The sequence below is a fragment of the Desmodus rotundus genome, chromosome 10, assembly GCF_022682495.2.
Source record: "Desmodus rotundus isolate HL8 chromosome 10, HLdesRot8A.1, whole genome shotgun sequence".
Taxonomy (NCBI): Eukaryota; Metazoa; Chordata; class Mammalia; order Chiroptera; family Phyllostomidae; genus Desmodus; species Desmodus rotundus.
In genome coordinates, this window is record NC_071396.1 from 11,293,448 (window position 1) to 11,307,492 (window position 14,045).

Genomic DNA, 14,045 nt, shown 5'->3' on the forward strand with positions numbered 1-14,045 from the left:
GTTACCATGACAGCAAGGTTCAGCCAAGGGGGTGGAAGGGGGGAAGGAATAACTATAGAAGATGCTATTCTCACTCAACTATCTCTTTAGCCCACGACTGCTTGTAATTCTGGGCCCTGGAGCCCTCCAGGGCAGATACCCAGCCTGCAACCGTCTCTACCCCCTGCTGCAAAGTGAGGCTACTCCACAGGGTTGGGGAGCACCAGCCCTGGAAGTCCAATACGGAAAACTCAACACTTCTGGAAAGAAAAGGCCAGAGTGAAACAGGGTCAAGATCAGAACTGCTACAGAGGAGACGCTAGGATGATATATGTAATGACCACAGCTGGGCACTAAATAAACCTCTAAGGTGTACGGAAATGAAAGCGAGACGAGAGAGCATATATGTGTTGTGTGGTTCAAGTATGTCATGTACTATTTTTTCAGTGAAATTTAAGAGAAATGTATTGAGGTAGCCTTTACTGGAGAACACCTCCAATTATGATCCTGCCGAAGATACCAAAATCCTGTTCAATATGAAAATTCCTCCTACTGATCCTCCAAATACGGTTAAGACAACAGAAAAGAAAACCACACTGATTTTGTAAGTTAGAAAAAATACGGTACTATTGCACCAAGATGTTCAACGATCAAAACCACCCTCCCCGCTCTTCTAGGCGATTCCATGTGTTGACACGGGACAGTTTCAAGTGACCGGCTGTTAGCAGCAATAACGGAAGCCTTACCCGGTGGGGCTGGAGTCTCGGCCGGCTGAGAGGCTGCCTGCAAGCCTGGCTCAGAAGCAGAGGAGTCTCCCAGCACAGAGTTTAGAGGAGTCTCCACAGAGGCAGGGGCAGCTGCAGAGGGAGAAGGGAGAACACTAGGCTTGGATGAGGGAGTTGAGGCAACAGGGGTGCTTGGAGGAGGAGAAGCTTGAGGTCCACAGTGTGACAGTGGTGTGAGGGGAGGCAGTGGCGGCGGCGGCGGTGCTGGCCCTGAGGTAGGCGGCGGAGACACTGGGTATGTGACAGAGTCAAGCAGCCCGTTGGGTGCTGTTGGTGACGGAGGCATTTGGGGCACAGGAGAAGAAACACAGACAGGGAGGACAGGCCTTGGCCCAGCGGCTTTGCCTGGGGGGCTGCTAATCATCACTGGGGGGGAAGGAGGAAGGGGCGAGAAATTGGAAGTAGACCAGGCACAGGGCTTTGCAGCTGGAGGCTGAGAAGAGGGTGTGTTCACAGGAGAAGAAGGCCGAGAGCTTTTGTTTGGACGAGGAGCTGGAGCGTAATGGGGAAGGACAGGGTGGAAGGCTGACCCTAAGGAGGTTGCAAAACGTGTCGCTGAGTGTCGCAGTGGTGGTGTAGGGGGTGTGGAAGTAGGTGGCAAAGCGGTCACTACAGCATAATCAGGAGTGGCCTCTGGCACTGGAGCTGAGATGACTTTAGCGTGTGATGGAGGAGGTGCCGGAGGAGGCTGGCAACTGGCATACTCGGGAAGTGGAGCGCTATACAGGGAGCTGTCGGAAGGTGGCGCTGGACAGAGGTGGAAAGCAGCAGCAAAAGACAGGATAAAAAAGGAGAGAGAAAAAGGGAGCTAGTAAAGCCACAAAACCAGCATTCAGACAAAATGTATAAAAGTAGACTACAGTTAGTACAGAGAACTGGGCACACGAGCAAGTAACTGATTCCACCCGAGAATATTTTCACTCTAAACATATTGTTGAGATCCAGAAGAGGATGAAATAAGTTTTCTTTCTACCTAATAGACAGACTGATAATTTAAACGGATTAGCTTACCCTTGACAAGAAAAACACAGTACCTGTAGTCTCAATTTTCCTTTGTTAGCCCACTAAAGCTACACTAAGATTATATGAGTAAGGGCTACAAACAGAAGGGTAAGTTCTGCTCTTTTTTTTTTTTTTTTTCCAAACAACAAGCCAAATTGGCAAACCTTTATTATAAAGGCTGAGGAACCCCCTATTCGGTGTTATTTGTGGAAAAGTTTTGTTTTGTTGGCTATAACCCCCCGAAATAACTAAGGAGGTAAAGGCAAAAAATTAAGCCAAACAACAAACCAGTCAACCAATATTTAACCAGCCCACACTGAGACTCTGCATATAAGCCACAAGTAATAAAAACTAATTGTTAAATCCCAGAATAAATGTTCGTTTCAATCAATGTCAAAAGACCTCAAACTTTCAGTCATACTTGACCCATGAGTCTTTCCATAAATTCCATCGTTTAATAGTTTTCACAATGCTAAAAAATACATTGAAATAACTCATCAGTTTTAGAGAAGATATTTTTCACAGACTGTTTTTAATTCCTCATTCAAAAACTTAGGAAACAATTAGGCAAATGTCTTGATGAACGGTATTGTAATAATACAGTAGTCAAGACAATTTAAGCAAACCTCCAAGGGGAAATATAGCCCAAGTTCCTCCAATAGAAAAAATTTCATAAAAACACTTATACCTTATAGCCAATTTATAGGGAGTTAGAATAGTTAGAATGCCAGAATAAAAATTTCCAAGGGCTTTCTTTAAGTCTCCAAGCAATAAAAGCAATACAGAGAGAAATAAAAAGAAAATGTGAAAGCAGCAATTGCTACGTTATGAACTTTTTTGTAATTTCCGATTGTATTGTTTAATCCCCAGCATCCCAAGTATGAAATACTGTAATATATGACTCCACCAAATACCATCCATCATCCAAGCTCAGATACTAAGACCACGAAATAACGTGTAAACTTCTTACCAGTGGTGGATATTCTCCGCTCTCGCTCCCACTCCAGCTGCTCCCTCTCGAGCTGTTCCTGGCGCTCTCTCTCCAGCCTCTCCCGCTCCAGTCTCTCCAGCCTCTCCCGCTCCTGGCGCTCCCGCTCCAGGCGGTCCTGCCGCTCCCGCTCCTGCCTCTCTCTCTCCAGCTGCTCCTGTTCTAGGCGCTCCCGCTCCAGCCTTTCCCGTTCAGACCTCTCCCTCTCCAGCCTCTCCCTTTCCATCCTTTCTCTCTCCAGCCTTTCCCGCTCCAGCTCCTTCTGTCGCTGCTGTTCTTGAAGTTGCCTGAAATTGTACAAAAATGTTTCAAAATATGCATCTCTGGCTACTCATCATGAAAAACCTGTTTGTTTCACAATGAACCTACATGAACCTCATTTCTGATTCAAGTACAAAGCCACGTAGAACATGCAATTAACATCTCTCCCCACGTCAAGGGCCACTTTGAATAGAGATGACTTACCAGTTTCATATAAATGAAAATAATTTCTCTTAGTAAGATCAGTTTTGGCTGTTTGAGCACATTACACTAATGTCTCTCTCTCTTTTTTTTAAAGTTAGCTTTTCAACAGCAATTTTATTAATTTTTAGAGAGGGGGAAGGGATGAAGAGAGGAAGAGAAACATCCAATTGGTTGCCTCTCACACTCACCCCAACTGGGGATGGGACCCACAAACCAGGCTCATGCCCTGACTGGGAATCAAACCGGTGACCTCTTGCTTTGCAGGACAGCGTCCAACCGACCGAGTCACACCAGTCAGGGCATGTCTCATTTTATTCTGTACTGTTCATGAATAAAATGTTGCAGATAAATGGATTTTCCAATTAATTAAACATATCACTTTAATGATCAAGGCATTATTTTAATCACTCAATAAAAAAAATTCTAAATTTTAATTTCCCTCCTAAAACATGACACCAAAGCTTCACTGTATAAGTAATGCATTATCATTTTAGAAAATACAATAGCTGATCGCAGGAATAGCTTGAACAAAGTTTCCTAAACGAATAAAAAGGAAAACAAACAAACCCAGAGTTAAGTAGGGAGAAAAGAAATAAATTTTAAGACATCTTAAGTCTCATACCCAGAGGGAACTATCGTTAACAGTTTGGCATTCATTCTGGCAGACTTTTCCTTCTGTAGAAGTACACATATAAACTTTTAAAAACAAATACACAGAATAAAATGTACCTACCATTCTGTTTTCAAATCTGTTTTCTTCTCTCCCATTTATTATGCTATAAAAGGCACCCTAAGACACTGAGTATAGTTTTGCATCTTTACTTTTCACGACTGCACAGTGTCCTACTGTTTGCCTGTCCAGGGTGAAGCGGTCACCAAGAGCAGGACACATCAGTCCAACACGGTTCCCCCAGCTGACTTCAGTAAACGTTTGCCTCCATTCCCCTGGAGCCCCTTTTTAACAGCATCGTAAGGATCACTACTGACACATCATTTGCTAAGGGAGAAGATGTGTTTTGATTTGAAATACGGCTTTTAACCTTCCTGTAGAAATCTGGTAGCAGCACTCCTGGCTGTGATCTGCCTTGGGTGTCCTTCTTAGGCGGCCCTCTTGTACTGACACTCTCTTTTCATACTTTTATTTTTTACAGTGAAATCCTCAGCTCATCTGAACCTCCTCTTGGGCTTGAGATGTGAAGTAGTGCTCTACCTCACACGCCATGTGCTGAACAGCTGACGGCCCCGATTTAAGATGACACCTTTACACGTGTGTGGCGACAGCTTCTGAAGATCCATAACGTTTCGGTTCATGGTCTGTTTGTCTGGTACGGCACCAGTATCTTGATGCTCTGATGTCTGATATACACGTACTTTAATATCTAGTGAGGAGCCTCCCATCCATCCTTACTACTCTTCTTATATCAAAAACCTACAAAGGCCCAAAGTGCGTGGCTCTGAAACACAGCTCACGTATTACTTTCCACACACATATGAAAAAGACCAATAAAATGTCCCCAAGTCCTCACCTGGATCTAAACGATATTCTTGCTCATAAAAGCTAACTCTCCAAAAAATAAAAGGTGAGAAGTTATCCTCACCTTGCACATTATATATTTATTTCATAGCATTGTGAGGAAGATTAAGTGAGGTAGTGCCTTAAAACCCCTTTAAAAAGAACCTGGAGCATAAGACCACGCGATAAATGTGAGCTATAATAATAATGATTTAGAAATTTCAAACTGGGGCTTTCCCTGGCCTGGCTAATAAACTGGCCAGGCCCGGCTTACTGGTAGGGCCAAATGATGGAATGTGCACGCTACCCTTTGCCCCTCCCAGCAGTACCGATAATCCAGTAAGCCCTTCCGGTAATCTCTCCCCTTCATGTTTCCTAAACTAACTATAAAACAAAGAAAAAGCCCACCTGATGAGTAAATTAATCCCACTTCTCTTTAAAAACACAAAGCCTCTCTCTGGGCAGATCACCATACTTAACAACAACAACTGCAAGAGAGAACCAGAAGAAACCCATGGTAGTGCTTCCTATGAGTAGCAGTGGTTTAGGCCACTGGCTACTAAATAACCAAATCAGATTTTTAGGATACGGTACCAACTTCATGATGCTATTGGATAGACCACTGGCTACGGCTACCAAGTGTCTGAGGGATGACAATGTCACCGCAGAGAGGAGGGCAAGAAATTAGGTGCATTCAGAGGAATGTTTTAAAAAATAAACTAGACAGAGAAAGTCAGCTATTATATTTTTTAATAACCTGTATCTAATGAATAAACTCAGCTTGGTCTTACATTAAATTGGAAACACAACATGTGTGTGTTTGTTTTTTAAAAAGGGCATTTTTTAAATGCCCGGGTCCAAAAGGCAAATGATACACCCATATTTTTCTAATAAGAATATATCTGAATACAGAAACTCAGGAAAAGTGCTTCACTTTAAATTAGTAGCTGCACCAAGAAATCAGTGATGAAAAGATCCAAGTTACTAGGTCGTTTTGCATCTCTGTGCCACCTCTCACATTTTCCTTTTATTAAAATAACATAAGCACATAGTTTTTAAAACTTGGAACAAAACCAGTCGTTCATTCCTCCAATCCTCCCACCCATTTCCAACATATCGAAGACAATTACTGTCAACTCTTTGGATGTTTTAACTTTAGATATCACACACTGACTTTCTAATGAGAACACGTCTTTCCCAACTCCCTCACCACACACTCGATTTTCCCAGTAGTCATGGGAGAATACCGATTTCTGCCGATTAAATCAACATTCTGAGTTTGTTATTCCTGGGATGATGTAAATACTATTCACAGTTGGACCACACAGTATTCGAAGACTACATCTCATTTCTCACTCAAGCTCTTAGGTTTTTTTACCCCCAAGTGAATGGCTGCTTCTCTAAGCAACACAACGCTTTCACGGAAAAAAAAGGAAGTCGAAGTCAGAGGTAGAGGAAGGCTAGGTATGAGTGAAATGAATCTGAAAGACTTGTGAATGATGGTATTTACAATGAAGGGTGTCCTGACTTGAGAAGATTATTTCATATGTCATAATATTCTAGGATTTGCAGTCTGTAAAAGATAGAGTATTTGCTGATGTAGGGAAAGAACACAATGCCGAAGATTTCCCAAGTTCATTGACAGATAGATGATTGAAGTATGTAGCTCAGACAGCTGCAGGAGATCCTGCTGTTTATTTTCTTGATTAGAGGATAAGAAAGGTGTTACGAATCCTAGCTAATTTTAGCCTGCTTACTAAAAAAGTTGCACATCTAACTACATTTCCTAAAGTAGTGTGCCAACCAGAAAATTTCAAGTTTATAAATCTTTAGTATCCATCCAACCAAAACTGGGTGGTATATAAATCCGACTTTCATGTCCTCTAAAGCAGGAATTTATATAAATTTTTATGACAGTTTACAAATATATAAACTCTGCTTTTTCTTACAAATATCACTGCCAACTCGCAGACTGGAAATGCATGTGATTCCCCTTCCTAGAGTTCTGTCTACAATACAGCTGTTCGTATGGAAAATAATAAAACTGTAAACCTGCTTTTGCCCCACCTTGGAGAATCACCTGAGGACCTTTGGAATACAAGAGCCCTAATTCTAAACTATGGAAAATTTTTTGGCAGAGTACTTTTTCTTTGAAGTGAGGATATTCATTTTAAAATAATTTGAAATATATATATTTTCTCAGAAACAGCTATAGTGCTGATGACCAAAATTATAGCCAAGACCATTTTTTAAATAGTATCAGAAATAGTTCTCCCCACCAACCAAGATATGTTTCTGCTCCCACAAGAGGTGTCCCCAAATACAGAGATGTACAAAGTCCTGGCCCACGAGATTAATAGCTTTTGTGTATATTCAAACACATATTTAGTTTAGGCTGACTCAAAGTCAAGTTTAGGTTGATGTGTTAAAGCAAGCAAAACATAAGTAACAAAATTTAAAAGTTGGCCCTGGCTGGTGTGGCTCAGTGGATTGAGTGCCGGCCTGCGAACCAAAGGGTTGCTGGTTCGATTCCAAGTCAGGGCACATGCCTGGGTTGCAGGCCAGGTCCCCCCAATAAGGGATGTGCAAGAGACAACCACACACTGATGTTTCTCTCCCTCTCTTTCTCCTTCCCTCCCCTCTCTCTAAAAATAAATAAATAAAACCTTTAAATAAATTTTTAAAAATCAATAAAAAAATAAATGAAATACATTAAAAAAAACAACTGTTTCATTCAGCCTTACCTGTAATACACAGTGTCAGAGAAATAAAGAGTGATTTAAATTTTGATGTAATGAAGTATAGGACGGCAGACTAGGAAGGATGTTCTGGGTTGGTAACATTCAGTAACACTCTGATATTACAGACATTTGTCAGAAAACAAAACTGAGTAAGTATGTTCTGATCACATCATGTGGCCATTTCACACCTCTATTAGTAAACACACAACAGACAAAACTAAACCACACGGTCAGGTTTTCCCAGCGGAAAGCTCCTGAGACCAGGACAGTACTCACAGGAGAAGGCGGTCGACTTTCGGCCCATCCTGCCTCTGCAGGCTGACCTGAGGTCGGAACACCTTCATTGCTCCGGCCCCGCTTCTGGGCTGAGACTGTTACTCCCTTTTACAACTCCCAGGTGGTGGTGGTGCTGTGCAAACTATTTATAGATATTAACTAAATTCAGTTCTATGCTGAGGCTAACAGAGGACTGACTCATGTGTCCCAGAGTATGTTCTGCATCACAGTCAGCCAAGGAAGACAAATATTAATGAGTAGGAGTCAAAAACCAGTGTTAGAAAGCATACACATAGGGACAGAAAACTAAACTACACTATCATCATGTTACTAAAGTAAAGGTGTTGGACTAGTAAGATTTAACAGCTAGAGTACGTGTTTTATCAACTCAATTTTACTTTCATTAAAAATAAAGTTAAACTCATAAAATATTGTACATATATGGGGAGCCCCCCCCCGAAAAAAACCAGAATTATTTTCAGAAGGGTGGATCCCTTGTAGTACAGTCCCCCCCACTAGGTGAGTGTTCTAGGATCCCGTCTGTATCAGTGGACCAGCTGGTGTTGTGAGGGGCTGTGTTCCCTCTCAGTGAATTTTTTTTGAAGACTCTTTCAACGCCCATTTGCCCATTTCATGATGCGTGATTTACAAGCCCTCCTGCCTGTACCTTGAGCTAAGTGTTCAGCAGTTTTTGACCAAGAATGGCATGACCTCCATGCCCTACCCTCTCTTGCTGCAAGCAACTTTTTTTTTTGTCTGTTTCCCCAGATGGAGAAAAGCCCTGAAAGGGAAACATTTTGTGGATGTGGAAGAGGTGAAACAAAAAACAGCAGAAGCACTAAAATCTCTAAGCACTAGAAGCACAAAATCAAGTTCAAAAACTCTCTTGAGCAGCCAAAAAAACATCTCAATAAGTGTATTGTGTCAAACGGAGAGTACGCTGAAGGTGGCTGGAATTTAAACATGTAAGAGTAAGTACACCATTCTTACAAATAAATTCCAGGCTTTTGTGTGTCCCCATATATGCTGAATGTGTGCGGTGCAGAAAAGAACAGAAAGGGAGAAGTAACAGAAAGAAGAGACACTGGAGTACGGACAGGGAGGCAGAAAATTTAAACTAGACGTGAAGCAGCATGGCCAGCAGATTTGTGGAGACACGAAGCAAATGGTGGAGAAAGAAGAGATGAAATTAATATTGAAAGAGCAAGAAACGGGTTCGGAAGGTTTACGTAAAAGGAAGAGGAGCCTGTGGCATGACTACAGACAGAAAATAATTTAAAAATCCATACCCGTTTTTCAGAAATTTGGATTTCACTCTTCAAAATGACAGTTAAAGCCTTCAACTAAACAAGTATAAACAGCATCTCCAACTTTCATACTCTTAAGTATCACCCTGGCTGGTGTGGCTCAGTGGATTGAGCACGGGCTGTGAACCAAAGGGTCGCCGGTGATTCCCAGTCAGGGCACATGCTTGGGTTGTGGGCCAGGTCCCCAGCAGGAGGTTGCATGAGAGGCAACCACACATTGATGTTCCTCTTCCTCTTTCTCCTTCCCTTCTCTTTCCTTTCCCCTCTCTCTAAAAATAAATAAACAAAATCTTTAAAGAAAAAAAACCCTTAAGTATGTACTTAGAGACAAACAGAAAAACCTGAGGTCCAGGTGAGCACTGCTAGGGCGGGAACTTTGATTGGAGAAAAAATATCTAAGAGGCATGGAGTTTCCATAGCAATTACTAAAACTTCACTCAACACTGATTCTCAACTACCACTGCATGCTGCAAGTTCTGGGCAGCCCTCTGTGCAGGGGATCTCCCATCTGTGACCCATAAGCCAGCAGTCCCTTCGTGGTTTCTGTCTCCATCCTGAATTGCCCTGGCCTCTAGCAACTATCTCAGATTACTTCCTTGCCCACTCCGTACTTACCAAAATTATGTATTATGATTTCGGTTTTTCCTGGTTCTTCCTAGTTTTCTATAAATTTGTTAGTCCCAATAATACTGTGATCATTTTTTATTAAGTACTTTCCTGGCATGTAAATGTGTACAGTATCATAGCTTGTAACTCTAGGAATTATTCTGCTATGTTTAAAATTCTCAATAGGGAACTCAAATTATTCTATCTTTTAAGCTTTCCTTATTTCTACAGAAACTTAATTTTATTTATAAAATCTGTTGATGACAGCATCACTCAAAAGAGTTATTTTCACCAAATTTGGAGGCTATTTCAGGAGTGATCGATCTGAATATACAGACTGTGGCATGAATGAACGAACGAACAAACGAATAAATACATAAAACCACTTTGGGAGGTCCTGGGGGACCTTCCTCAAGAGATAAGCAGTTTTACGCCAAAGCAGCGGACATGGAACCAGGGCAAGAGATTCCTTTGACTCTGTCAGGGAAGTATGACACCTGTATTAAGACAGCACAGAGAGTACGAGGAATGTTTCAAATATAAGATCCAAGTCAAAGGCCACAAGAAGAAAAGCCCGCTTGTCATGGAAGAAATGCCTCTCAGTTGGAAAGACTCATCCGTGCGACGTTCTCAACTCCCCAGAACGAGATGACCCACGAGCGATGGGTCTAGTGATGGGTCTCACACGGCTCCAAAGAGCCTGCATTTGCCTAAAATGTGACCCCTGGTTTGAACAGCTCAATGTTAGTTACCAAATACACCTGAATTTTAGAAAACAACTTTGTTACAAAGTAGCTCATCACTCAGAGATTCGGCTAATTCAGAAAAATTACCCCTAAATGAATCTGTGTTGTAATTTCAAATGTATTTGTAAACGGCACTGAAGTAATGTTATTGATCTCACTCAGCCAGCAGTGTGGCCATAAACAATGATTTCATGTTCCACTGCTATACGCAATCAAAGGTAATGGCTCAAGACCAACGCCTCAAACAAAAGGCCAGCACTATTTCGACTTTCTAGTTAACTTAGTCATGTGAAAGCCGTAACAATCAGATTAATTTACAACTACAATGCAAATAAGACTCCTTGAAGTACTGTATTTTTTGGAACGTAAAACACACCTAGGTTTTAGAGGAGGAAAATAGGAAAAAAAATTGTGAAGCAAAAAATGAGGTAAAATATTTAATAACATAAGTAACATAATATTTTACCAATGTAAATGTAAGCTACATGCAGCCTGTAAGATGCACCCCCATTTTCCTCCCAAATTTTGGGGGGCAAAGTGTGTCTTATAGTCTGAAAAATATGGTACATACATTTTTAAGCTATTTAAAATATTTAAATTTCACAAGTATGATTTTTACCAAAAAAGCAGCTATGAAATTTTATTACTATCTTTTGTTCAGCGTAACAAGAACCTGCTCATTTATTAATGCTGATTCCAAAACTTAATAAAAGTTCTGACTTTCAAATGGCTAACGAGACCATCTACTTTCAACATTAGGATGTCTACAGTTTGGTCCTCCACAGTGGAATGAGAAAGTATAAATAATAACCAGGAAATTTACCTTCTTTGAATTTCCAATTCTTCTTGTGATGGGCCATTTTGAACCTGGGCAGGTAGCTGTGAATTTTGTCTAGGCAATGTTGGCCCTAAAAAGGAAGGAAAACATTATAGATGAACATTATCTCGATATTTAGCTGGCTAGAGATAAAACCATAAGAAAAACATAAAACCATTACATATTTACAGATGTGTCTTTTTGTTTAGCAAAATAAAATATAAGCTTTACATAACACAGAGCAAATGAAAGACTGCAACATAATACTGTCATCATCTCCAAAGGCTTACTTGAAACAAATGGAAAACACCAACAATAAAGAAAAAATAACATTTATATATGAAGAGCTTGAGTAAAACAAGTATTCAATGAGCATCTGGAGAGGCACCTAAGCTTGACATCTTCTAAGACAATGAGACATTCTCTTTGGGGTACTTATCCATGAAGGGGCAAGGGGGAATTTAAATGAAAAATCAGAATTCAAAAACTCACCTAAATAGAACACTGGAAATGAAAAACAGGAGAGAGAGAGTATGAGAACCTCATTACTGGACTGAAGGATGTTAATGCATTTATCAAATTTGCTCAATTTAAGCTGCCACTCTTGCTCAAAGGCCTGGCACTGCCAGCACTGGTGAAAACAAACTTCCGCTGAACTTAATACATAATTAACCTACTTATCTGAACTTCAAATGTAACAGAGGTAATCTTAACTTTTCATCTGGGGTTAAAAAAACAAAACAAAACCCTGCATTCAAATCAACATGGTTCTGTCATGAGAAACTAATGACCATCCATTCCCACACATCACGTTCAAGGTAGACCTACTTTTAGCATCCCATAAAGAATGCCACTAAATTACGGGACATGTTAATGTCACTGGCTATAAAAATTAAATGTGTCATAGATCGAGATAAATACTGGACCTAATATACAATGCCTAGGGTTACAACAGAAGTCTTGAAATCTAACCCAGTAAACAACAGAATAAAGAAGTAGTTATCTTCCACTCTCGGAGAGGAACACACATATTTGTGAATTCTAGTGTGCCAGCAAACGCCCCGGCAGGTATTTGAAAAGTGTTTCGTAGACCACTGGTATAAAACCAGTTAATGAAGGCTCCTAAAGCAAACTCTTGGAATCTATAAAGTTAACAGTACAGAGTATTTATGCTAGTGGAGGAGGCTTCACAACCAGAAGGATGCGGCTCAATTCAAACCTAATAGAGAACTGGTTTATCCCAAGTGCAGAAAAACGAGTAATTTAATCTGAACTTACCTACTAATTTTTTCCTCATCTCTTTCACATATTTTTTACATTAACCATTTAATTTGTCCTCTAACGACAAACTAGGTAACAACTGCAGTGATACATTTCATCAGATTTCCTAAGAGTCTGCTATTTTGAGAACCACAAGATATATTAATCTCATGTAATCAGTAACAACAACAAAAAAAACAAAAACTTTTAAAATTAGAACTATATACACACTTAAATGTCTGCATAAATGAAAATACAGAACTTGTCTAATGACCAGAATAGAATTCCTTCCTTCTTTAGAAAAGTAATATAATAATGTAAAAATACTGTCATACACTAATGTTTAATACTTTACAGGAAAAAGATGTCTTTTTTGGCAGGAGTCCAACAAGGTAGGAGGTTAAATTTGAGAAAATGTAAATTATTTGGGGGAAATATTTTATTATATCCAAAGTCATATTTACCTAAAAATATTAAAAGGCCATCTCAGAAGGCTATTTTGGGTTAACTGTTTTTATAAAATAATGTTTAGATATTTATGTGATAACCTCAGGCTGCTCAGGGTGTCAAATGGCTGGATGTCAGCAGGTTAGACTTCGCTGGCGTCCACCTCAGATAAGAACGCAACCGCACTACCACCTCTCGGGCAGGCACTCCATCTCAAGGACAATATTAATAGATAAACTCACCAATTAAAATCCATCAATGTAAGTTTTAACTCAAATATACAAATTCAAGGAAAAGATATCAACATGTCAACTCAATTCTGTTGGTTTTATTAAACAGGCTTTTTAAAAGAAAACTAACAAAAGTCAATATAACTCACCAAAGAGTCTGAATCAGAGAAAGCATCTTAGCGATTTACAGAAACTGTTTTTGGATTGTTTTTTAGTTAAAAGTTTACTCAGCAAACTTGACTTAAAAATAATTTACTGTAGTTTATTCACGAAGCTGAGAAGCAAAGAAAAACTTCATAGAAGATCCTTTTAAAATGAGGGTGGGATGGGGGGATTTGATCCAAAAACAACTCTTAAAATTCTCTCTACATGGTTCCTTGTGATAATGGGCTATTTGTCTTTCCATAGACATCATAAGCACCCTGTAAACATTAAATGAAAGAGTTCTACGTGAATCCATGAACTTCAGGGACACGATCACATTTTTTCTTCTTGGCAAGCACGCTACCCAGTTAGACAACGGGCAAGGTGTACCAAAGGCACCCCACACAACGTGAAGTAGCAACTCAGACCGGGCAAGGTGTCAGCTGCCACCGAACTGTCTGGAATAGGACTTCTACTCAATCCACACAGGCCGTATTCCTACACGAGAGCCTGTGTTCCCACAGAACACAAAAAAGGTCCTTTCCTGACCAGTGGGCACATGATGGGATTTTAGGAGCATCATGTGGTGGTTAAAGGTCTCTTTTGGGGAAAAAAAAAAAAAAGAAGAACCAAGTAAACCTGCTTTGTTCCTACTATATTATCATAAAGAACAATAGCTATTTGAGGGTTAGTTTGGGTTAGTTTTCTCTGCTTAATTCCCACAGCCAAAGACAATGGT

The 14,045-nt window shown here is 40.3% G+C and overlaps 1 protein-coding gene across 6 annotated transcripts in view; it reads right to left on the bottom strand.

The window, feature by feature from the left end:
- ENAH (ENAH actin regulator) overlaps positions 1-14,045 on the bottom strand; it is a 102,347-nt gene that overhangs the window by 17,449 nt on the left and 70,853 nt on the right. For 4 of the 6 annotated variants that reach the window (XM_053912628.2, XM_053912630.2, XM_053912629.2 and 1 more), the window contains 3 exons: positions 11,232-11,316; positions 2,737-3,041; positions 726-1,511 (listed from right to left, as the gene is read on the bottom strand). In XM_053912628.2, coding sequence (XP_053768603.1) covers positions 726-1,511; positions 2,737-3,041; positions 11,232-11,316 — 1,176 coding nt within the window. The remainder of the gene's footprint in view (positions 1-725; positions 1,512-2,736; positions 3,042-11,231; positions 11,317-14,045) is intronic. The other 2 variants (XM_024575956.3, XM_045184421.2) reach the window with 2 other exon arrangements.